The sequence below is a fragment of the Sycon ciliatum genome, chromosome 5, assembly GCF_964019385.1.
Source record: "Sycon ciliatum chromosome 5, ocSycCili1.1, whole genome shotgun sequence".
Lineage (NCBI taxonomy): Eukaryota > Metazoa > Porifera > Calcarea > Leucosolenida > Sycettidae > Sycon > Sycon ciliatum.
This window is the reverse complement of record NC_088647.1, coordinates 24,659,721-24,686,196: the sequence shown is the minus strand read 5'-3', so window position 1 is coordinate 24,686,196 and position 26,476 is coordinate 24,659,721. Positions and strand designations below refer to the sequence as shown.

The following is a 26,476-nucleotide window of genomic DNA, read 5'->3' as shown; positions in this document are numbered from 1 at the left end:
GGCTGGGCATTGATCAGCTATTCTGCCCAATTGTGCCTTCTTCCACAGGTTGAACCTGATGGTCAGTGTGCTGCGGACTACGTCAATGTCATCGACGGCCAGGTGACCAAGGACATATTCAGCCTGGCGCCAGCGAAGGTCTCTGCCCTGCAGCTCTCTCAGAACACGCTGCCAAATACCATTCACCAGCGCCGCCAATCAGATTGGTATAGGGTTCTCGAGTGACTACACTAACACCAACAAGGGATTCACCGTCTTCTATAAAGCTGTTGGTAAGAACAAAGACTCTATACTAATGCGCGTACATGTATAGTGAAGCCTGTGATAAACAGCCACTGTGATAGGAGACCACCTGTCTGAAGAGACCACCTGTTTACAGAGACCATGCTTCTCAGACCCTATACCTAGCTACAGCATGCATTGCTGACCTGTGTGAAAAGACCACCTGTCATTAGAGACCGGTCACCTCTGGTCCCTGCGACAGACCATGCAAAGATTTACAGTGTGACCTGTGCTGAAAGACCACCTGTTTTTATATTTCGTGCGAACGGATTCACGTGACCATACAGGACTCTAGAAGTGGACTATTGACGGCATACCAGTATTTGACCCGGGTCAACTGTCTTCATGTAAACGCTCACCTATTTTGTCTATCGTACAAACTATCAGCCCGGGCTGAACTCAAAGTTTCTCATGTAAACACAGCCTGAGTGACTCCAAACTTATCTTGACAATAGATGTGCAGCACACTTGGAAGCAGAAGGGTTTGTCAACCGTACTGGGACCAACAGTAATAGAGAACTTGGTTTGAGAGTAGCAAAGAAACTTCTCGCCAGGCAACTCAATGTGAGGGGCTGAGGTAAAAGAAAGGTGGGAAATGGCCGAGAGAACTATCTTCTCACCATGCTACTCTACTAGTAGCATTCCATAGTGCAGTGTATCAAGCATGACATTGTAGATCAACACTGTTAGTACAGTTTAATTTGTGAAACTTTGTACAAAGTAACATTCCCCTTCCAAAGTGCTGCTACAGCTCATGTAGTATTTCCAGTTCAGTATCCAACACTGTACTCACATCCACAGCTCTGGTCTGCTGTTGTTATTCCCCGCAGGGCATAGGCTTTGATACCTCCCGTCACATGGCTGGCTCGACACGTCTCCACTGTCTCATCCACTACGCCGGCTCGGTGGGTTTGGACGTACAGGAGCATCTTGTCGAGTAGTACCTGCTAAAGATACACTTCAAGGATGCACGCAACGTCAATGACTTGGATGTCCTGATGGATGCAGCTACAGAGCTCCGGAGGTATAGTGATTCACTGTTTGTTTGTTCATGGGGTTATCTAACATGTGTAGGCAGAGTAGGCCAGACTCCGGAAAAGGCTCTTGACAGGGAAAAAAAAGAATGTACGCAGTAAAAAATAGAACCACTGGTGGTAAAGAGTCGCAAAGGTAAACCCGCTTGCTAACAGATTGAGAACGAATGACAAGGGGATCCAAGCTATGTGGTGGCGAGGCTTGTAGATATTACTTACCGCAAAAAAACGAATTATGAAAGACTCGGTCATTTCGCTATCCCACTGCTACAGTCATCACTGTGTTCTGTTCCTGTATACATACACATATCACTAGCCGTGATACTGAGAACAGTTGCATAGAAATGCGGGTATTGTCAGACCTTGCACACAGCTGTTTTGCTCAAACACACACACACAGAGAGAGAGAGAGAGAGAGAGAGAGAGAGAGAGAGAGAGAGAGAGAGAGAGAGAGAGAGAGAGAGAGAGAGAGAGAGAGAGAGAGAGAGAGAGAGAGAGAGAGAGAGAGAGAGAGAGAGAGAGAGAGAGAGAGAGAGAGAGAGATAGAGAGATAGAGAGAGAGAGAGAGAGAGAGAGAGAGAGAGAGAGAGAGAGAGAGAGAGAGAGAGAGAGAGAGAGAGAGAGAGAGAGAGAGAGAGAGAGAGAGAGAGAGAGAGAGAGAGAGAGAGGGAGGGAGGGAGGGAGGGAGGGAGGGAGGGAGGGAGGGAGGGAGGGAGGGAGGGAGGGAGGGAGGGAGGGAGGGAGGGAGGGAGGGAGGGAGGGAGGGAGGGAGGGAGGGAGGGAGGGAGGGAGGGAGGGGGGAGGGAGGGAGGGAGGGAGGGGGGGGGGAGGGAGGGGGGGGGGGGGGGGGAGGGAGGGAGGGAGGGAGGGAGGGAGGGAGGGAGGGAGGGAGGGAGAGAGAGAGAGTCACCTTTCAGTAAAGGCAGCTTCATATCAGCATTGCTGAGGCACTTTGGCAGTAGGCATAGTTGGCCGTAAGGGCGCGGTCACACATGCACTAGGATTCGCTTCGGCGACGAGGTTCGGCGGCAGCGAGCCTGGTGTCGCTCCAGCGAAACCACGTGTGTATGGTCACACATACAAACAGGGCACAACTCCTACTTTGGCGGAAAATGAGACTGTGGTGCATACAGTACGGAGAATAGACGAGGTCAATGACTATCTTGCACGCATTTTTGTTGCATGGACATCATACGCATACAAATTTCTCGTAGCAAGTCCATATACAGCAGACCGTCGTGTTTTCCGCTGAAGCGAATCCGCAGAAGCGACAGTCTCGCTTCGAAAATTTTGGAGGAAGCGGATTGGAGTTTCCGCTGAAGCGGAAGTTCCGCTTTTCGCAGTTGCCATGCCATTTTTCGCTCCTGCGACCTCGCTTCAGCGTATACGCTACTTTCGAGTGCATGTGTGACCGGGCCCTAAGTGGTCCATGAGACAAGGGAAAGGCCTGGGCTTGCTGTATGGAATTATCCTCGACTACTCTACCCTCTAAATGCATTAAGAGCTGTTGGAAGGCTGCTGGTGGGTGCATTCCAGACGTGATAGAGCTTAAAGGGGAAGTTAAGGCAAAAATGAAAATTTCACCAGTTGTAGTCTTCGGGGTGCTGAGTCGAATGGTCGTGGTCCGAGGAAGCTGAGACGCTCCCTTCCTACTTGAATCCCAATCGAACTCGCGCACTTCCATCGAAACTGGATGACTGCGCCCTACTAGATGGGGATTTGTATGCAGAATGTCACTAAAAGCGCCATTTCGTTCTTATAAAAGCACGGATGACCGCGATTGGCCCATATGTTGTACTCTTTTGGACGCTGAGTCGACTGGTTTTGGTCCGAAAAGGCTGCGATGCAGCGTTCCTCCTTTATTCCCAATCGAACATGGTTGAACAAGTGGTCACGTGCTCCTGGGTGCCCTAATCACCTGGTCACCACGCCAGCAGGCGACAACTTTCACACCAAGGTTCAACTCGAGTGACAGGACTGCACCCAAAAAAGGTCAAACAGGCTAGTAAGTTGTACCCTGCAGGCACGGTGACCAGGTGACTGGTGTACGCAGGAGCACGTGACCGCTTGTTCAACCATGTTCGATTGGGAATAAAGGAGGAACGCTGCATCGCAGCCTTTTCGGACCAAAACCAATCGACTCAGCGTCCAAAAGACTACAACATATGGGCCAATCGCGGTCATCCGTGCTTTTATAAGAACGAAATGGCACTTTTAGTGACATTTTGCATACAAATCCGCATCTAGTAGGGCGCAGTCACCCAGTTTCGGTGGAAGTGCGCGAGTTCGATTGGGATTCAAGTAGGAAGGGAGCGTCTCAGCTTCCTCGGACCACGACCATTCGACTCAGCACCCCGAAGACTACAACTGGCGAAATTTTAATTTTTGCCTGAACTTCCAGTTTAATATCAGTTTGTCACAGTGAATGTCAGTACGGCCTCAGTGTGTATTGTGCTAACTGTTGTTCCTTCTGAATACACAGTATCTTGCTTATACAGTGTTGTTGGACAAACTGCGGATAACATGTAACATTTTGATTATTTCTTATACTTTCTAGGGATTTGTACTTGGTCCGCCCAGCTAAAATTGGCGCTTATCTTCTCACTTGGTTTTTTGGTGTTTTGCCTGTGCCACACGGCATGGAACCACCGATTCACCATCCGAACATGACCATTGACCATTGCATCCGACGCCATGGCAGCACAAACCATCACAGAAGTTGCGATCGGTTCGTTTGAGTCTTTTTGACGGAGCTGCCGCCGACGAACACTTCCGTCAGCGCAAGAAAACACTGCAACCTCCGCTCGAGTCCGTAAAATAGGTCAGGATGTTCGCATTTCAGAGCGATGGAGAATACAGTTTCTGTATCCTTCCAGCTGTCTGATGGCAAGGATTGTTTACCCCGGGGAGGTTTAGAAAAGCTGAAAAAGCGCTTCGCGAGCTTGAATTTCAGTGCTTGCACAGTACAGCGCCTAGTGAAGGGCTATCACCAGCAAATCGCTGACGAAGAAACTGCAGCTCATGTCGATGTCTCCAGTAAGTGAGACCAATCCGGCGGACACACTTTGAAGCTCACAGAGGACAGGGCAAAGGAGCTAATCAAAGGAAACACCAAGTCCTGAGAGAAACACTCGTGCAAAGGACTTTCAGGAAACTAGCCGAAAAGCCTGGTGCACGGCGTTGTAGGTGCAGTACGCACAGGTGCTACATCAAGTTCGGAAGCTATCACTGCGCTGCATGTACAAGCACCAGCGGCTCGCGTGGGTACGGGTGCTGATCAGCAAGTACGACAAGCGCAAGAGGCGATTTGAAAAAAGGACACTGATATGGCGTTGCCTTTTTGTCTCAAACAAAGTCGCATTATTGCGACGAACGGGGATAACACTTACAGTCAACATGCGGGCAGTCTCACTCAGCTTCTGATGGGAAGGTGACAGGCACGCACTGCCTTTGAGCGTGATTCGAGACGAGTAGAAGTGGAACAAGCTATGAAACGACCCGTGCAGCAGTTGTCCGGATCGTACGTTTTGAGCTCTTCCTCCAGCGACGATAGTGGCGAGGAGGATGTGTAACTTGCTTGAATTTTCGACTGAGTTGCTCACTGACATGTAAATAATCATGTATATAGTGCTTTGTGATCGTGGCTTGCTTCAAATATTAGTATTTCTTTCCTGAGACAAGTGTGAAGATAAGCGCCAATTTTAACTGGGCGGACCAAGTACTTTTAATGTTGTTTTGTACTGGCAGGTTGGATTGGAGCTCGAAGCCAGCAAGGCTGCACATGGAGGATTCCAAGCTCAAGGAGCAAGTCTGGACAGAGCATTAGAGGGTGCGCAAAGAGTTCGGCGTCAAGGGACTGCCGTTTTTCGTCATTTCGCTAAAGGCCGTAAAGGGTCACTCCGACGAGGGGACGCCAAGGTCCTTCAAGCACGATGAACCAACCGCATGTCTTGTGGCCTGCATCGATGAGCTGCTCGCCAAACACCAGGGCAATGGTGTCCAGTAAAACTGTCACTGCATGCTGTACACCAGCAATGGCCATGAAAACAAACGGGCCCATGGCAGTAGAATTCTATTATGCTATGTGTTATGTGGAGCAAGAGCTGAGCTGGAGAGGAGGTACATCGAGGAAGTCAAGATGAAGGCAACATGCAAACAGGAGCTGCATGGATTTCGAGTGAAGTTAGTTCGGGTCAGTTACCAGTTCCTGGACACGTTTCTGGTCTTGTTACCCGTCTAGTCTTGATTTGTCTCATTAGTTCATAGTGATAGTAGCACAGAAGCAATCCCAGGAGGCTTAACAATAGCTTGTTCGAACGTAGTTGTAACGACAACACTTATTTTTCTAACACTGCTGTGCTTATGAGTCTGTCCAAGACTGGCGCATATGTGTTCTTTGGTTCTTGTGTCGGAAGAGGTTTGTTCCTTCCTTTCCAGTTTTCAAGCGTTTTATTGTTTTGCTTTCTTTTTCAGTGCCGTTACTTTTCTTCTGTTAAAAGGACGTAACATGTTCGTTGGCGGGGGAGATGTCGTGTCCGAGTGTTGCTACAATGTCATTGTCTGTATTGTATTCCGTCTGCTCCTACATGTGTCTTTATGAAGTGTTTGCCGTGGCGGCGATGTGTCTCGTCGATCAATAGTGTTGTGAAACCTATCACCATTCATGCTTTGCTGGCTGCTCGCTCGCTTCGCTCCGTGCACGCTACTAGGTCCTGTAGTATATAGCTCGATGCTTTGTGTCGATCGCTTGTTGTTGCTTCTGTGTTGTTTGGGCTTGAAACTTGGTTCTAGACTCTAGAGTGAAGCTTTGGTCTTCCTGTGTGGTGAGGGTGAGGAATGGGTATCTGGACTCCTGGTATCAATTTCCATAAAGAACCTGGAATTGTAGAATCCTGAGAGTATGTCTGGCCCACTCCCTGGTCATGACATTTGGCGACCGCGCTATACTTTCTAGGGATAGGGGTTTGTACTTTTAATGTTGTTTTGTTCTGGCAGGTTGGATTGGAGCTCGAAGCCAGCAAGGCTGCAAATGGAGGATTCCAAGCTCAAGGAGCAAGTCTGGACAGAGCATCAGAAGGCGCACAAAGAGCTCGGCGTCAAGGACCTGCCGTTTTTCGTCATGTCGCTAAAGGGTCACTCCGACGAGGGGACGCCAAGGTCCTTCAAGCACGATGAACCAACCGCATGTCTTGTGGCCTGCATCGATAAGCTGCTTGCCAAACACCAGGGCAATGGTGTCGAGTAAAACAGTCACTGCATGCTGTATACCAGCAATGGCCATGAAAACGAAGCGGCCCATGGCAGCAGAACTCTATGATGCTATGTGCTATGTGGAGCAAGAACTTGCCTGATCTGAACAGTGGACGTGGCTAAGGCATAGGTTTTCCTGCCAGCACATGATTGTATGGATGTGGTGAACTGGTGTCTGAACGATTTTTGGAGACTCTCTCCCATTGCTTGCCAAACAACACGCTTGATCTAGAGTACTGGAGCAGGTACTGTATTATCTCTAATATAAGCACGGTCCTTTATTTTTTCAATGTACCTCCGCCCCGTGCTATTATTGGAGACGTTCTTTTATTGGAGACTGTTCCATTATTATTTCAATCTCATTTCAGAGGCATGTTGCCATGCCAAATTTATATGTCAGACACACGTTTCAGGGTTTTTCGCCGGTACAGATAATGAATTTACACAGTGTGCTTATAATGGAGACTGAACGCTTTATTTTTTGAATGCCACCCCAAGGTGTTCTATTATTGGAGACGTGCTTTTAATGGAGACTGTGCTTATATTAGAGATAATACGGTATGTAGCTGCTGAGTGCCATGTCTCACAGTTTATTCTCATTATTCGTTGTCTTTGTGAAGAAACAATCACCAATATGCAGGATGATCATGCAAACGGTAGAGTGTAGGAGTTCTGGTGATAATACTGATCCATCCACTCTAAGTTTATTGCTTGATAATTGTATTAATAATTTTAAAAAACTATACATGCTTTTAACCTCACGAATCACAACACTTTTCTCACGGACAATCAAGGGTCGCTATTGGCAAGGTTGACTGTACGTACAAAACTGGATGAAAGCGAACCGGAAAGGCGTTATGCTGTCCGTCGTAAATTCCGCGATTCCGCGGATTGCAGAATTTCCGCAGAATCCAATAGTGCCCGCAGAATTCAGAAAATCCCGCAGAATATTGTAGAAAAGAGAGAAAATTGCTTTTTCTGGAGACGTTTGATATATTTCACAGCCAAACCAACCTGCTTGTGACTTTCGAAATCCATGTACACTTCATTTTGGAGCTTTCAATTTTGACCAGGATTTCGCATAATTTTGTTTCAGAATTTATAGGGACAACAAACTTTCGTGGGGTTGCGGAAATTCAATCTGTTTCTACGAGTTACACGCGGTTGTCGAAAATTGACATCAATATTTTTACTTCGAAGTAATTATTTTATTTGAATTTGTTTTACCTGCAGAAAAGGTAGGTGGGTGGGTACTGAAAAATACTAAACCTTTTCGTTTTGCAAAAACTATTGGTAATCCTGGACGGCCCCTAACACCCGTGGCAATGACAATTGCAAAATACGTTGTGCCGCTAACTCGGTGAACATCTGGCGACAGCCGACCATTGGTTTCCGCCGCAAAGCTTTTGAACACCCTGCCACAGGAGCTCACGTCCACTCGTCGTCCAACCTCGTTAAAAGATTCCTGAAAGTGTTTTCTCTGGTTAATATAGCCGAATAGTACCTCCCTCTGGCATCGGTCCTCATTTTCTCATTTCTCTCTGATTGTTAATTCTGTTTTGTGTTTGTGTGTGTGTGTTTGCAAGCTGCGTAGCAGTTTTCAGTTCACTGTTACTTCACATTCTGGGCACACAAAGGCTGCTAAACATGTACACATATGAGAAAAATTGTGTGATTAGAATCGGTGGAGACTTTTAAAGTCCTGCTTGGAAGCAGGTTCTTTTTATACCGCAGTATTTGACTACCTTGTGGTGGGCTTGATCCACTTCAGTCTGACAACTCAGTGTCACACAAATCGTGCAAAACTGCAACAAAGATTACCGTAGAATCCCGCGGATAAGCCCACCCGGACCCGCGTACCGTATACGCGTATTATCTCTAATAATACATGTATAAGCACGGTCCTTTATTTTTTCAATGTACCTCCGTCCCATGCTATTAATGGAGACGTTCCTTTATTGGAGACTGTTCCATTATTATTTCAACCTCATTTTAGAGGCATGTTGCCATGCCAAATTCATGTCAGACACACACATTTCAGGTTTTTTTTCGCCGGTACTGCATTCTAGAGATAATACGGTACATGCATTTTACCAGGTACCGATAGACAGTGTGCTTGCAATGGAGACTGAGCACTGTAATTTTTGAATGCCGCCCCAAGGTGTTCTATTATTGGAGACGTGCTATTATTGGAGACTGTGCTTATATTAGAGATAATACGGTATAAGCCTCTTTTTATACGGGCAAAATTTAAATAAACTACATATTAGAGCAAGACTTGATAAGAACAATTACAAAGCTTTAAAGACAGCCAGTGCAGTGCGTACATGTTTGTTTGAGTGCTACGCCGCGGCACATGCCACAGTTCAGAAATGAAAATTGCACTCAGCAGCCACCAATTCGGTCGATGATGGCTGAGCTGCTGCAACTCTGCTCCGGGACCGGTGTCCTCGGAGGGCCATAATGGCCGAGCGAAGAAGGGCGAACCCCAACCTGCATCTGATCCATGCCATTGTGATGGAGTAAGGCTCATTCTTCTTGTCGCTGATGATCAATCCGAGCCGCTTGTAAAGGGCAGTTGCCGCCTTGCCTTGGCCTTCGGTGGCACTGAATACGAGGGGAACGAAGGTGGCATGCTCCACCTCGCGAACACGCTCCTCATAATGCCGACGCTTCTCACGCTCATGTTTTGCGTAGGCGGCGGGGATGGACCCGCGTATAAGCCCATGCCCGCGCATAAGCCCAGGGTTTGTTCGAACATCACAAAGCTTGATAAATATGGTGGTAAAGACACACCTGGCAATATGGCGGTAAACACACGCCTGCCCACACACGCTCTCTAGGCTGCAAAGTTCTGGCACAGAGCTCTCCTTCTCACCACCACCACCATCAGTTCGCGCCTGGCGCCTGGTCGATGCATGGCTGGCGGTATCCGGCATAGCAGGCTGGTACATCAAGTAGCGCATGGCTGATGAGTCCAGCGGGGACGAAACGTACGTCGCAATCGAGCTATGTCGTTGCTGGGTCATCATCTACAATGTATGTGCCATGCGCTACTTGATGTACCAGCCTGCTATGCCGGATACCGCCAGCCATGCATCGACCAGGCGCCAGGCGCGAACTGATGGTGGTGGTGGTGAGAAGGAGAGCTCTGTGCCAGAACTTTGCAGCCTAGAGAGCGTGTGTGGGCAGGCGTGTGTTTACCGCCATATTGCCAGGTGTGTCTTTACCACCATATTTATCAACCATAAGTACAGCTGCAGTGGTGTCTTCAATTTCATTATCACAAAGCTTCATTGTACAAGCCCATGGGCCTAGGTCACACCGAGAGTCCATAAATTATGGACTCTTGGCCATACCATGTACATGTACGTAGTACATGCACATACAATGTAGTTTTTTTCGTACATTTCAGCACAACCATCGGTTGTTTTTGTTGGCACAGTGGTTTTCAGCAATGTACTTCTCACTTCCTTGACACTTTTTAATAGCATAACTTGGTGTCGGCGTATACATCACGTCTTGGCCTCCTACGTAGAGCTGCTCGTGTTCTGGACTGCCGTGGCATGCTGGCCGTGTATCACGGCTTCGTCCGGCCCCTGCTCGAGTACGCTCCCCTTATCTGGATGGGAGCTGCTCCCACTAACCTTGAACACCTTAACAGAGTGCAAAGGCGTGCCCTCCACATCCTGGGACCCAACATCTTGCTACAGAGCCTAGAGGCCCGACGGACAGTGGCGGCACTGACTTTCGTCTACAAGCTACTGGGCCAATCAGGTCCTCCTCTGCTGAGATCCATGGTCCCCCCTCTCGTCGTCCACCATGCCGCACCTGTAACCCGGAGACAATGCCAACAGTCTGCTTCACACCCCTTCCAACTGGAAAATGTTCTCCCTCCAGGCGCTCCTAACTACCTAAGACGCGCCTTTCCATACAACATCATCAACACCTGGAACGCGCTACCATCCTCCCTCTTCACCAAACCACCATCTCCTAAGGGCCTACAATCCTTCAAAGCGAACGTCCACTACCATCTTCGCCGAAGCCAGTGGCTTTGGGCCACAGACTCCCTCTAACAGTTCAGAACTATTTCCATCCTGAAGCTGCTCCCCCCCCCCCCCAAGCATTGCATGATGTTCACTGCATCTGACCTGCCTTTGAATCTATTTTTCTCTCTTCTTGTTCTCTCTCCACCCCCACCCCCCCCTCTCTCTCTCTCTCTCACTCACTCTCACTCTCTCTCTCTCTCTCTCTCTCTCTCTCTCTCTCTCTCTCTCTCTCTCTCTCTCTCTCTCTCTCTCTCTCTCTCTCTCTCTCTCTCTCTCTCTCTCTCTCTCTCTCTCTCTCTCTCTCTCTCTCTCTCTCTCTCTCTCTCTCTCTCTCTCTCTCTCTCTCTCTCTCTCTCTCTCTCTCTCTCTCTCTCTCTCTCTCTCTCTTTCTCCTCATCCATTCTACCTCACCTTCTCTTGTCTTTATCGCACTAAATCACCCCCTTCTTTTAGGCTATGGTGCGCAAGCTCACGTTAACGCCGAGACCATAGGTCGGTGTTGTGAGCTTGCCTCACCAGCACAGGCTTGCTTTGCAGCCCCTACTCTCCCTGCTGTTTTGTCATTGTATACTCTGTTGTCTTCTCTCCTTCTGACGAGTAGGTTGTGTACTTAGTAAAAAAAAAAAAAAAATACATGGTATAAGCCCATGCCCGCGTATAAGCCCATGTTCTCGTATAAGCCCACCGAAATGTCCTTGTGAAACAGATAAGCACATGGGCTTATCCGCGGGATTCTACGCTACTAGTATTGCACTAGTATTGGGTTATAATTATAATACAAGTAATTATCACTCCCTTAGTATTGACTCACATAGATTTTTGCCATACCTAAGCAGTCCAATATTCCTGCATATTTCACTCCTTAGGGCTATATTGACTGCTTATATTTGACTGCTTGGAGGTTGCGCAGTTGAACGGTGCCTAGTGCAGCATTGTCACTGCATGAGTAGGTGGTGGTGCAACGGTTGTGCAATCATAAAACCGGAATTCATGAGGTTGTCGTTCTGGAATTTGAAATACGGACTGTTTGTCGTGATAAATCTAATATTGACTTCGTACTTGGTCAGTATAGGAAATAAAAACCTCGTAAAAGACCTCGGCTTCGCCTCGGTCTTTTACGAGGTTTTTATTTCCTATATTGACCTCGTACTCAGTCAATATTTTTTTTCTGGATACGTAGTAACAACATGTGCAGCATGAACACTGGTTAGATGAGTAACTGGATTATTTAAACAATCGACGAGGAGACAATAGTCGTAAAATGGCAATAAATAAGATAATTTGTGCACTCATAACAACAGCAAAAATGAAGAAAGTCAAGTTCCATAACGTTTTCTTGTGACTGTCATCAGTGGAACGCCGTCACATAAAAATGTAATAACTAAAACACACACTTATATACATGTAGCTAATATGGTTTCAGGTAGAAATACAGCAGCTAACAAGTACATAAAGCGAAGTTTGCACCTTTGCAATGTGTGAATATAGTGTATGTGAGAAAGGTAGTGGCAGATGAATGTGATACTGTGTGAATGAATGTAATGGTGCGTGTGTATAACCTTTCTCATATACACTATATTCACACATTGCAAAGGTGCAAACTTCGCTTTATGTACTTGTTAGCTGCTGTATTTCTACCTGAAACCATATTAGCTACATGTATATAAGTGTGTGTTTTAGTTATTACATTTTTATGTGACGGCGTTCCACTGATGACAGTCACAAGAAAACGTTATGGAACTTGACTTTCTTCATTTTTGCTGTTGTTATGAGTGCACAATTTATCTTATTTATAACTGGATTATTGTTATAATATATAATATTAATTTTAATGATTATGAATCCGAGATCGAGAGGGCATGATTTTACACAAAATTATTACGGACTGTCAGTTACAAGCTTCACCTGTACTGCTGTAGTCGTGTGTAGATCTACCAGTCCGTAGTCGAGCAGGCAGCATGATCATCATACATAAAGTCATAATGGGTCGGTGCCAGCCTGTCAGGGGCAGGCAGGATGTCCTACTCCTAGATCCTGCGATTACAGATGGCTTTTTAGGAAATCACAGACACAGTCGTTCAGAATGATAATCTTTGCCGCAAGTTTGCGCTAGTGCTAAGAAAAATAATTAAAATTATTTTGTTCCTTTTCAAGGCTCTAGCTTGAGTCTTGTGTGTCATGTCTTGAACTAAAAGTAGTAACTGTTACTTGAAGTAGTTTCTTGTTGACCTACATGAATGGTTTGGCATCACGTTACTCTCTGTAGCTTGTGTAGGTTATACCTGCAGTCTGCATTTAATTTTTGCTCATCGCATGTGATCAGCGGCCAAGGCCAGGGGATCGACCGACTACTGTTTCTGCGCCTCTAGCTCTGGACGCTTGTCGCTGTACTGGGCGTGCACGCGTCCAGCTGGGTCCCTGAGCAAGTGCCGGAGCCGAAGCGCACGCCGGTCCGGCTGGTCCTGGCTTGAGCGAGTGGTAACCATTCAGCCTTTCCTCAGTCCTCAGGGCAGGCCACTTATGACTTACTTCATGGCCCAGAACTAACCATTGCATGCTGTGCATGTGGGTGGAAAAATAATCCGTGATTGATTGTCGGACCTTGGACATAGCGTCCGTCTCGTGACAATGGAGCGCAACCTGCTTTCTTCTAGCGCGCTCGCGGGCATCCTGCTGCTGCTTTGCCGTTATTGTGGACTAGCGGCCGGGTCCTTCTCGCTAGGGATAGGCTCATTCAACGTGAAGAACTTCGACTCGGCCAAGTACGACATGTACAGCGATATCTATAGCGGGGTGAGTAGGAGCAGGGTGTCTGCCATTACATGGACATGTACGATCATGCACACGTTGATCCTAGACATGAAGCTCAAGTCATGAAATCAGTTACTTCCTAGTACAAGAACGATACACGCATCTTCACTGACTTCATTGTGTGGAGGCTCCACTGCAGCTGGTTCATAATACGATACTGCTGAATGAAATGCGATGGAATGACTGAAGTATGCGCAGGGCCTCGAGCAGCCCTAGACTAGCGAACACTGGGCTGAGGAAATGGTGCAAGGCGCACACTTGACTCCCGTGATGGTATTTCATTTAGCAGCACTGTACAAGACATGTATTGGTATGTTGGCAACCAGGGACTCGCTAATGTATAGTGTGTGTGTGTGCTGCTGACTGAAATCTGATGTCATGAGTAAAGTACACACCTCGAGCTGTGTAACTCTAGACCTGAGAACACTGCAGGGGTGTCGGAAGGCATTTTAGTGTGGTACGGTCAGCCATCTGAGGTACAATTTACTCGTGGGGAGGGGTTGCTGAGCTGAAAATTTGGAAATTTAGAGCCTAGATCAGTGTATTTTATTGATTCACGGAGTACCGGGGGCAAAAAGTAATATGGTCAATAGGGCTTGAAAGTGCTACGTCACAGCATAGCAACAATTTCAAAAATTCAAAAACTGGATCCACTTGAATCCAGTTTTTGTATGGATCCGGTCAAGCGGTCTTACCCACAGCATGGTGATGTAGGCAGTGAAACTGACTGATTTGGCTACTGGGGGCAGGGTTACAACTGGTGGTGAAATAAAAGTCACACCTGCATGCGACATGAGTGGGTTGCTATGCACCCACATACTTAGGCAATAGCAAAGTCACACCTTAGTGGATCCAAAAATAGAAATCTGATGTCAACTTACTACTCCCTGGCCGTTTTGACGTCATCACTTTCAAGCCCTATAGCGTAGTGACCGTAGCGTATCCGACGCCCCTGCACTGGCATGTTCTCTAGTACAATACTCAAAACTGACTCATTCCATCGGATTTCATGGAGCAGAACTGTACTTGGGTCAGGTCATAAATTCATAATGCAATGCATACAGATAATGAGCCATCGTCCGCCCACACCGTTTGTAAATTTTTCATCATTATAAATTTTACAGTCAAATACAACTCTACCTATGAATTCTGTCATGCACTTGTTTGTGATATTTACCACCTCACTGTTGCTGCTAGGCACTTCATCTGACATCCAGGTATGGTGCTCTGCATAGTGGTGGCCTGGCACATGCCGAACTTCCTAAGCTGGTTGTTTTTCTCAACAAAAATTGTGCATCCAGTGGTAAAGGGGATGTGCGACTTTACACCTTTTTTAAAATTTCTGTAGCACATCGTAGTGCATTTAAAGTTGCAGGTATTATTTCTAGGAAACCCCAAGGACAAACACATGAAGGCAAAGGGTATTTTCTGCCGCCATGTCTCATAATGTCGGGGTGCTTGCAGCGACAGCGGCTCCTTGTATGGAAATGAATGAAGGCCGAGAAGTAAAACAACTCAAGCGTTGTAGTCCTCTGGCAACTGAGCGCTGTGATTACTTCTCAAATCAGTACATGGTGATAATGTGACGAAGCACAGCGATATCAAATTACATTGACTTATGTGAGAAGTAAAGGTTCAAAAGGCTTCATCAGATTTACAACTGGCTTCATCTCTCTGTGTGCTACTGTGTTTCCCTCCAGCTAAGTCTTCTATTTCACACAAAGCGTTATTTTGTTCTTCACAAAGCAAGGACAATGATGAAAACTCATAACAAAGTGCAACCTTGGGGAGGACTTGGCGGAGGAATATGAGTTCCCCTTTACCCGGCCTCACTCCCAAAGCCAACGCCTAAGTAGCTGGTTCCGCGGGCCTGCCGAGGCCTGGAAATAATTGTTGATGGGTTGCTGGTCCTACAGACGTGTGAGGCCCTGATGCAGTTCCAGAAGACTAGGCGTACATAAGAAATTTGGATGTATCACATCTTGGGTGTTGGGTGTGCTGAGCACAGCTTCCAACTTGTAATGGTTTACTTGTATGTTATAGAATCATTTCAGATAGGAGAAGATGAGTGTACTCTAGGGTCAAGACGACAATAAACCAAACCTCACAGAAAATACAATTTGTTGATCCAGTGGTCTGACTTCCAATGCTAGCAACGTTATGCTTTCAAGCCCACCACCGAGCACTGTCATTCATAACCTGGACTTCCCTCTGCTACATGTATATGTGGACTTTCCTTTCAACCACTCTCTCTCTCTCTCCCTCTCTCACTCTCTCTCTCTCTCTCTCTCTCTTTCTCTCTATCTCTCTCTCTCTATCTCTCTCTATCTCTCTCTCTCTCTCACTCTCTCTCTCTCTCACTCTCTCTCTCTCACTCTCTCTCTGTGTCTATCTCTCTCTCTCTCTTTCTTTCTCTCTCTCTCTCTCGCTCTCTCTCTCTCTCTCTCTCTCTCTCTCTCTCTCTCTCTCTCTCTCTCTCTCTCTCTCTCTCTCTTTGTTGCATCAGATTGTTGGCTGGCAGAAAATCTTCCTCTTACAGGAGGTCCTAAACACGAGTATACCAGATGCCCTGGTCAACAGCCTCAATGCGTAAGTTCCTTTGTAGCTATATTAGTGCTGCCTGGTGCCGAAGTACGAAGGGGGGTTCAGAGAGGTAACCTAAACCAGTTGTATTCTTTCCTATAGAATTGTCTACTGGTATCTAGCTGAGCCACCATGTATATATGAGTATTCTGTACCCTGGATACTTCTAGTATCATCTTTCTTTGTTAAAAATGTGTCTGTGTGTGCATGTGTGTTGGTGTGTATGCGTCCATGTTTTGTGTTTTGTGTGTGTGTGTTTGTGTGTGTGTGTATGCGTGCGTGCGAATGTGTGTGTGTGTGCGGGTGCTTGCGTTTGCGTATGTGATATGCATGCTACTGAACTCCTTATTAACATGTCAGATTCTTTGTAGCTATGAATCTCAAGTGTCCATGCCCTTTACAGGGTCGTGGGTGTGTGTGTGTGTGTGTGTGTTTGTGTCTCCCTCTCCCGGGAGACGCGATCAGTTTTGGCAGTGAGCAAGTCTGTGTGTGTGTGTGTGTGTGTGTGTGTGTGCATGTATTCTGCGAACAGGAGATCCCAGTACGCCAGTAACAAGCCATTTCGCTCCATCACCAGTGAGTTGCTTGGGCCTGACTCTGGAACACGGCAAGCGTATGCATTCATCTACCGGTGAGTATTGACTTAACAACACCATGTAGTCACCAATCAGTTCCTGCACAGACAACCTGGACTGGGTACGGATGGATACTATTGGTGTCCTTTTGACCTCTGCGACCTGTACATTGTCGGTGCACCTCTTTGTTGCTGCTGTGCGCACATGGGGTTCGCCTTCACGTGCGCTGCTGCGCGTTGACTTGTACATGACTGTATAGACATTCATACTCAATCTGCGGACAGCATGCTGTTTCGTTCTTTGTGAACTCATCAGCGCAGCACAGAGGAAATGAGGCCGAACCTGATAGCAATGAAATAAAATTTCCAATCAGGCCCGAACAAACCTTGCCAGAGTGCTCAACCTGACAAGTCAGTGAGCTCTGCGTAATGCAAACAGCAAAGGCACTACCCCACATGAGAGTGCTCAACTACCACAAGAGCAGGAGACATTCACGTTGTCATTCTTGGAAGTGCTTATCGCTGAACTCTCGTTCCGTAACATGTCAGGAGCTGTTGCTCTGTGCGTGGGGAGCAGCGGAAAAGCCGATCATCATAATTATTCCGACCTGACAGCACTATATTTGCCAGGCTGTTTTACAGAATGCGGTGAACAGCTCCTTTCAATGCTCAATACTACTGGTGATGTGCTGTGTATTCTGCATGCTCTGGTCCGTTTAATGATTATACTGTGACTGCTGCTGCCACTGCTGCTGCTGCTGCTGCTGCTGCTGCTGCTGCTGCTGCTGCTGGTGTTGCTGCTGCTGGTGTTGCTGCTGCTGCTGTTGCTGCTGCTGCTGCTAGTGATGATGATAATGTTGCTGGTGTTGCTGCTGCTGCTGGTGTTGTTGCTGTTGCTGCTGGTGTTATAACTACTACTGTTGTTGTTATTTGTACCCGGATGATTACCATGCAGGGTTGACTTTGTAAAAGTTCAGCAGGTCTACCAGTACCCCATACAGAACTACACCGTGTTTAGACGACCGCCATTCTCCGTGAAGTTCCAGTCGCCAGTCGGTGAGTAATCTAGCTGTAGTTTGTCACATTGGTATCACTTGTAGCACTGAGTGATTGTCAGGGAGAATGTTATTGAAAGTACTCCTGGCTAGATGCGCAAGCATCAACCTGTTGATAATTCATTCCTATTTTGGAATTTGTGGATTCATTCAAAATAACGTGCTTCTCAAACATTTTTTTTACGATTTGCTTGAGACTCAGCAGGAGGGCGAGTTCTCCGCATCCATGGTATAGCGAATGCCACGCAACTAAATGACTCATTGAGGAATGTGTCAGTATGAGGTAGAGGTTGCACTCCTACAATCATACTAGGCATTTTTTGTGCAGGTCTGGTCTGTATTTGGTGTACTTGAGCGTGAAAGTAATAAGAACCCTTGCACATCATTGGCATGTGGCATGTGTACGAGGAGTGTATCCACGTGTAGGTGTGTATACCGTCAACTTTTTCTTTATTTCTTATTTTCCGGCGTGATCGAAGTTTGTGGGTTCCAATCCCATTCTGGGCAACATCTTATTGCTGAAGCGATAAGATGCCTGGTGCCTCCCCCCCCCCCCCCCACACACACACACAAAAGGCTCATGGTAAAGGTGTCGTCAGGGGGGGGGGGGGGGGGGGACTCCTAGCCGACGATATGCCCTTCCGATACGTCTCCCACGTACGTCCGACGTACATCACACACAGAGGACAGATTTTGTTGTCTTGCTCGAAGGAGAGTCTGAGGAAGAAGGCATATCGCTGCCTGGTGCCCCCCCCCCCCCCCACAAAAGGCTCATGGTAAAGGTGTCGTCGGGGGGGGGGGGGGGGCTTACTCCTAGCCGACGATATGCCCTTCCGATACATCTCCCATGTACGTCCGACGTACATCACACACAGAGGACAGATTTTGTTGTCTTCCTCCAAGGGTCTCAGGAAGAAGGCATATCGCTGGCTAATAGTTAGCCCCTCGACGATAATTGGCGCCCAACAAGAAGGTCTTCTATTGGCTAACGCCCTTCCGAATATTCAAATGAAACCTTGGGCAAACTCTCCATCTTCGTGCCAAATATTGTTTGAAGTTTTCAAAATGGCAACAAATACTGTATCCACATACCGCCTATTCTTAGGGTGCATGTAGCACCCTTTATTCAATCCAAGGTGTTTCATACCATCTATAGGGCTTGTACTCCATTATCCCAAAGTCGTAACTATGAGAATGTGATTAATTAACAAAGATATTCCATCTCTAACCAACATTGCCCGATTTAGCTACAAAAAAGCAACATTGCATGGCTATTCAAATTTCCTGAAGAGCGGGAGGCCCAGTAGGCAATATACAACTACAATTTCAGATCCCTTCAATGTTTGTGCTCTGCTTACCGACAAAAATCGATCCATATGCCCAACTTCAAAATTTCAACCTAACTGTCCCGAACCTGGAACTCGTGGCCTGAAATGAGGGAAACATGGATGCAGTGACTCGGGACCAGGTTTGGTACGTTACTGGTATTATGTGAATATGGGACCTGTTTTAGTACTGTTTTTTAGAAGTACAGAGAACTGTACTGTACTGAGAACATGAAGACACAAGGCTGCACTGCATTGAGCTTACCCCAGTGCATCATTAATGTCACTTGACAGCACTCCTGTCCATTAGCTGACATCTTTCCAAGTGAAGGTGACAGCCGGCAAGAAGTGTCCACACAGCAGCAGCATAGAAAGCAGAAGTTGCACGGGGCGTAGCACTAGTTGTGCTAAGTGTACACATGCTCTCTCTTCTGCGACATGTCTTTCGGAATTTTTCCAGTTAGCTCATCGAAGAGGAAGCAGAAATCGTCTTGTACCTGGTAGAGTTAGTTGTGAGTGATGTCTTCTGAACGCGTGTGTTGTGTGTCCTGTGGCAGTACAGGCAGACGTTTAAAGTTAGTGTCTTGCTTGCACTCAGTCTGTGTAGGATGTTTAGAGGAGAGCATTCACCATGATGGCTGCATCAAGTGCCCAAAATGCTGTAGCAAGACACCCATACCATCAGTAGCCTCACCTTTGATCCACTTGCCTGATAGCTATCCAAAGCAGCATGGAGATGAGACGGGAGCATCAGCTACCAATGTACAGGTGATATGTGATGATTGTGCTGATGATGAACATGCTACAGCTAGGTGTGAAGACTGTGGAGCAAATCTTTGTCAAATCCATGCTCCTGCCCACCCTCGCAATAGAGCTACTCGTAATCACAAAGTTGCACCTCTGTCTGTTAGCGAGGAGGAGACTGCTACGGAGCGGGGTTCTATTCAGCACTATTGTGCTTTTCATCCCAGGCAGGTGTTGAGCAGATACTGTGTTCAGTGTAATCAACTGGCATGTCAGAAATGCATGGACACTGGAGCTCACAGTGACACTGACACTCAACACCAAGTGTTGTCCATTGAAGCAGCAGCAGCACAGAAAATGCGTGAAACTGTGGAGGGCAACATCAGCAGTTGTATATCTGATAGTGAGGGTGTGATCTCTTCAGCTCTTGGAAAAGTGCAAGCTGAGATTAGTACTGTAAATGATGATGCAGAGTTTGCCTCAAAGGAGATCACAGAGCAATTCAATTTGCTGAAGAAGGTATTGGAAGCCAGGGAGAAGACACTGCTGGATGAGGTGGATCGACAGAAGAACGGCAAACTTGTGCAGCTTGAAGCTCAGGTGTGTCGGTTACAGGATAGTCTGTTCCACGGTCAAGCTGTTTCGACAACATTCAAGTCCTGCTCTGACCAGACAGATTTCCTCAAGATTGCACATTGGCTGAACAGTGCTATTGATCAAAGAAAGAATGTGACCGAGAAGGATGCAGAACCGTGTGTCCACAGTCACATCAGCTATCACGGTATCAATGCAAAGAATGCAACCAAGGAGATTGAAGAAATCGGCAAGGTGGTCGACTTCACCCAGTTCTCGGATGCATTGACCGTTTCTGCACAAGATACACTTGTGAATGCGAATATGTGGATTGTGTTGAAGGGAGCCCCACTGCCAGTACTATTGGAAGAGTGTGCTGATCGCCTTCGATTCAAGATTTCCGTCCATGATGGCAGTCATGCAGAATTGCCTGTAGCAGAACTGCAGCAGGTCTCATCAGATTGTCTAGAGTCAAAGTGTGAGCAGCAGCTGACTGAAGAGACTGGTCAGTTGACGGTGTCGGTGCAGTACGGAGAGCGACACGTGCAGGGCAGTCCCATGCAAGTTAGAGTAACCCACCCTGCACCGCCGGTGTTTGATCAGAGCCGCTGTCATGGAGATATCACCATCAGCAATGCAGGCCGCACTGTAAGACACGCAGGGCGATATGTGGATAGATCAGTATGCACATCATCTATCCCTACTACCCATGGTACCAGCAGTATCAGGCTAAGGATAGACTCAACTTACAACGGCTGGATGTATATCTGCGCTTGTTCCGCCACTGTACCACGACTAGATACTGTACACAGTGTTAAGACGGAGATATTTGGCTGGAATGGTAATTCGGCGGGAAACAACCAGTGTAATGGTGGTAACCTTGGACAGCAGTGGGTAGCAGGTGATATCATCTCTCTGGAGCTCGACCATGACAATCAAACGCTAACCGGTCATCACGAGCGCACTGACAGCAGGGAGGTACTTCACGGCATCACCGGTACATGCTGCTGGTATGTAAACATGTACTATAAAGATGATCAAGTGACGATACTGTAGATCAAGTGACGATACTGTAGATCAAGTGACGATACTGTAGATCAAGTGACGATACTGTAGATCAAGTGACGATACTGTAGATCAAGTGACGATACTGTAGATCAAGTGACGATACTGTAGATCAAGTGACGATACTGTAGATCAAGTGACGATACTGTAGATCATAGGTGTTAACGCCGTCAAGAACCTACTACAGTACTGTCTGTCTGTGAAGAACTGAGGGGTCAGCCTCGTAGCCTAGACTGTTCTTATTTTCATGTACTAGCATCTATGCACAGTTGAGTCACCGTGTATATTGGTATGCTGTGATTGGTGACATTCTCGGCTGTTTCTTCTCCGGTGCTCTGTTCTTCGGCACCCAGCACTACTGTTGTATTGCATCAGTAACCGTGATGTGAACTTAGAACATTCTGTAAATCGTGATGTGAACTTAGAACATTCTGTAAATCGTGATGTGAACTTAGAACATTCTGTAAATCGTGATGTGAACTTAGAACATTCTGTAAATCGTGATGTGAACTTAGAACATTCTGTAAATCAATTCAGCACAAGCCGCGTTTGCATTGTTATCGCTGATCACATGATATATTTGTAGCTTGCCTTCTTCTGTTCCTGAATTTCAGCAATTTTCCCTGAAAACCAAACACATCTAGATCCGCGTATTTACATCTAGATTCATTCCAGTTCCTGCTTCGCTCATGAGCTAGCACTGATCGTGATAGCCAGAATGTAACATATACTGATAGCCAGTGTGTTATAGTAAACATGATAACTGCACGGTGTGTAGCCTATTATTATGAATGTTCTGGTTTTGTATTGCTTGCACAAACTGTCGGAACCGCCGGCAGAACCGATATGCTGAACTCATGGTTCAAAACTTATTGTGGCATTTGAATGTTGTTTCAGGTGTTTGTTTGTACTACTTTACTGAACTATAAGTAGCTTTGCCGCATCACCTTTTCTCTAGTGTTCTCAATTCCTGTTTTCTTTCTCCGTCATGCACTGTTGCTGGACTTTCTTCTTTTAAACGTGGCCCGTGTGTGTTTTGCACGTCCGGTACAGAACAAGCTTGCACTATGTAAATAATATTGTACAAATGTATATTGACCTTCTACCAGCCGTTGTGCTTTTACTTCGTCAATACCTCCTCCTCTAGCCGAGTCTTGTGAACCGTGAATTTTTTTTATCTCCTTTGCCAGCAGTCTTTTTTCTTCATTTTTTGGATTTTTCGCCACTGTATGACCCACTCTATTCCATCAAGGAATCACTTGGACTTGATCCTTGGGGATGGTGGCGTTCCGACTGTTGAGGAAAGGTCATTACTGCCCACTGACGCCGGGCTGAGTGCTGACACACACTCACACCTACACCGATCTAGCACTAATATGCGTGTGCCTGGGGGATAACTAGGCTATGCTGCGTAAAGCACAAATCTCTTTGTCCTCTATGGGTTTGAATGCATCGTTATGAGAAACCCTTCAGGCAAGCCGTACTTGACATGACATGCAGTTCAAGTTCTGTGTTCTTCATGGAGAACACAGAACGATTTTGAGCTGAACTATGGCCTTGTAGATGCAACTGTTCTAATGATTTTGAAGTACGCGTTTGTGCGGAGAGCCAGTCTTCGTCTTGAGTTTTTAATAGTGACTTGCATAGTCCCCGGTCCTCTGTCATTACGCTGCTTAAAGGTTTGTATTCAGGCATCTAATAACTAGAGACACACGTGGTGAAAGCATTTACCCCCGTAGCCTGGCTGGGTTTGATGAAATGTGTGCTCTGCTAGTGTAGCACACCTGTACACATACTAGACATGTTAAGCATTTTACCGTTCACGCTATTTTCGACGGTCGGCCTGCACCGTTTTTTGTGTGTGTAGACATGGCATTTTAGTATGATTTTACAGTTCACGCTATTTTCGACGGTCGGCCTGCACCGTTTTTTTGTGTGTGTAGACATGGCATTTTACAGTTCACGCTATTTTCGACGGTCGGCCTGCACCGTTTTTTGTGTGTGTAGACATGGCATTTTACAGTTCACACTATTTTCGGCGGTCGGCCTGCACCTTTTTTGTGTGTGTGTAGACATGGCATTTTACAGTTCACACTATTTTCGGCGGTCGGCCTGCACCTTTTTTGTGTGTGTGTAGACATGGCATTTTACAGTTCACGCGCTAGATCAACGGCACTTGTACCCCAAACCCAAAATACCGTCGGTTTGGTACCGTTTCGACGATAGAAAGCTCTTTTTAGCCGGAGAACGAAACGGTAAGATTCCAACTAGGGTTACCTCACACGTCTATCGTTGCGTCTGGAGTCAGGACTCAGAAGCCGAACTGCTAACCGTGTCTCGAAAACACATCAAAAACAGTAGACTCGCCCTCTACACGCCGACCGTCGAAAATAGCGTTCCGGTTGAACATCACTAGCATAGAGTGTTGATATTGCAGTCCCATCCGACAGCTGTTTTGCTCCAACAAACCTCATTAGTGGAGGTTTGAGTGTATGAATGACTCACGTATACACGGCCAAACTGGTTCAGTTGCGGATTTTCTGCATAGAAGTTTGACATGCCATGGGAAACTGAGGTGACGGAATCTCCCATGGAGGTGATAATGCAAGCGCGTGTTCCTAATTTCTATTCTTTAAAAATGGGGACCACCTCCTGTGTCAATAGACCACCTGGCCTAAGACATCACCTTTCTTTGGTTAAAAATGATTTAAACTGGCCTGTCATATCATGTACCTTACCATGTGCACATCCTGACCTGTGCAGAAAGATTTCCTGTCTTTTAAATACTGCTTTCCTGTGCACCTGGAATGGTTGCTACAAAGACAGGTTTGATGTAGGAAGAAAATGTGCTAACCCTGGATGCAGAGTTTAGTGTCCAATTTTCACTGTCTGCTTTGCTGTGCTAACCCTGGATGCAGACCTGTGTGTGTGTCGCTGTCTGCTTTGCTGTGCTCGCATCTCTGCAGTGGGTAGCTTCATCTGTACTGGTATGCATACATCGCGGCCCGCCATTCGTGAACTACAGGCGCTGGACGGCGCGGTGCAGCACATCCAGCACGTCATGGGCAGCCACGACATCCTGATCATGGGAGATCTGAATGTCGGCTGTGGCTCCGTGCGCCCGGCCGAATGGTGAGCAATTAGCCGTTGTGTGTTTGAAAATACAATAGAGCCAGAGCACGTGAAAAGGGATGTTATCCCGATTTTGTGCATTTTTGAGTGATCAGCAGATTCGTGTAGCCAGAAGCTGTACGAATCACATGAAAAACCGAATGAAAATCCATCCAGAGAATACATTGTAGCAAAGTTATAGCTGAAATGTACTCATGTCCACACACTTAGATGCAACCGCATGAAAATGTATGGTTCCTTTGTCTTCTTCGCATTTTTAACACGCGGCAGTTACTTCTTCGAGCAGAAGCAAGTGAAGGAGTAAAATGGTGAACGTCATGATTTTCTCTGCCACTCCACAAGTCCTCCGTTTGACAAAACCATGCACTTGGAGCGAGTTTTTGGTAGTCCAAGAGTGCTAAATACGCTAGGCCTACAATACACCTGGGTGTAAAGCCTTTTGCACGAAGATGGAAGGACTCATGAAGCTGCATTGCTTTTAAAAACTCACACAAAAGCGATCATCTGGCAGCACAATCGTGTCCATTTTCTAGGCTTGCATGACCTGCTGATACTGTAGTTTTCTGCCTGGGCACAGTTATTGCTGTGATTGGGCGCTTTCGATTACACGTTTACACAATTCTGGAACTGGCTTTTGTAATTCTCAAATGACCAAAATGTACGAATTCCGGCCATGTAAACGAACGACTGGAATTCACACTCATTTTATTCCGATGATGGCATATCACAAACAAAATTGGTCGTAAAAAGATATCATGTACACCCTCGCGCGCACGCGCGCGCACGCGCGCGCGGCGACCCAGCTTCGCGTACCGGTCCATCCCGGCGAAGGCTCCATGTCGGCAACAATATTGGGCTTCGATAAAGCTGAACGCGTGTGCGAAAGGACCACCCAAAACTGATCTGGTCTAATAATCAGCTCCCAGCGGAAACTCAACAGCGGCAATTAGCTTTTCGGGAAGACAAAAGTAGCAACTACATGCAGTTGTAGCCCTGCTTTGGCGACACACCGGCCAGGGAGGCTCTTCCTTGACTTGAGTCATGCATGACCAGACCGGTAACACACCGAGTAAGCAATTCTGGCGCCAGAATTAGAGAAATTCTGCCCTCTCTTCAGAATTGACGGAATTGGATAAAATCAATTCTAACGACGGAATTTGTGTAATCGAGCTGTGCATCAACAATAACTAATTCTAGAATTGACCGATTTGTGATGTAAAATACTGTGATACATTGAGACTGCATGCTGCATGACTGTATAGACGGTGCCTGTTCCAAATATTGAAGCTCACGCTTTTTGCCGACTGACTAGAAGCTTCACTGCCAAGCAACTGCCGTCTTGTGCACCGTGTTTTCCGGAGTATAAGCCTCACGCAGATATTTGTCACAAAGTACAAATATCTACACTGTCTATCACAGTGTTTATTTGACCATCGTAGTATAAGCAGTGCTGACTTTCTGGGTGGATTATTGGTGTTTGAAAGTGTGGCTTTTGCTCCGGAGCACAAGGTATCAATGCAATCAGTGCTGTGTATCGGTGTGTACACTGCTGCAGGTCCACCATAAGCATTGCTACCAGCTCCCAGTACAGGTGGTATGTTAGTAGCACGGTGGATACTTCACTGTCCGGTGGATGCTCGGATGACAGGTGAGCAAGCTAGCGGTAATCAGCACCATGACCAGGGGACACTTGGTGTTCAATAAGCTTACTTCGTCACAGCCTCCAACTCATTGCCGGGATGGATTTCAGGAAACTGAGCTTGCCACTTGAATCGATGGAAAATGCCGGGGCGATAACATGTATTCAGCAAACCGACAGGGCATTAATAGTGGAACCTCTCTTACCCAGACACCTCCCATATCCACACCTCCCATATCCACAGCTCCCTTATCCCAATACCTGCCGTATCCGGCCACCTTCTCCACTTCACTCTTAAGCACTTCACCGCACACAATGTAACAACCCAGCTGCTACCGTGTCACGATGTATGTGGGTTAG

General features: G+C 46.8%; 1 protein-coding gene across 3 annotated transcripts in view; it reads left to right on the top strand.

Annotated features, from left to right (window-relative positions):
* The window catches only part of LOC135818131 (uncharacterized), an 82,949-nt gene that overhangs the window by 20,201 nt on the left and 36,272 nt on the right, over positions 1-26,476 (top strand). Inside the window, exons 1-6 of one of the 3 annotated variants that reach the window (XM_065331463.1) lie at positions 12,768-13,408; positions 15,933-16,015; positions 16,542-16,640; positions 17,539-17,639; positions 24,312-24,477; positions 26,033-26,125. The exons of the other annotated variants lie outside the window; for them this stretch is intronic. Coding sequence (XP_065187535.1) covers positions 13,244-13,408; positions 15,933-16,015; positions 16,542-16,640; positions 17,539-17,639; positions 24,312-24,477; positions 26,033-26,125 — 707 coding nt within the window. The 5' untranslated portion in view covers positions 12,768-13,243. Of the gene's footprint in view, positions 1-12,767; positions 13,409-15,932; positions 16,016-16,541; positions 16,641-17,538; positions 17,640-24,311; positions 24,478-26,032; positions 26,126-26,476 lie in introns of those variants that run through there. 3 annotated transcript variants of the gene reach the window in all.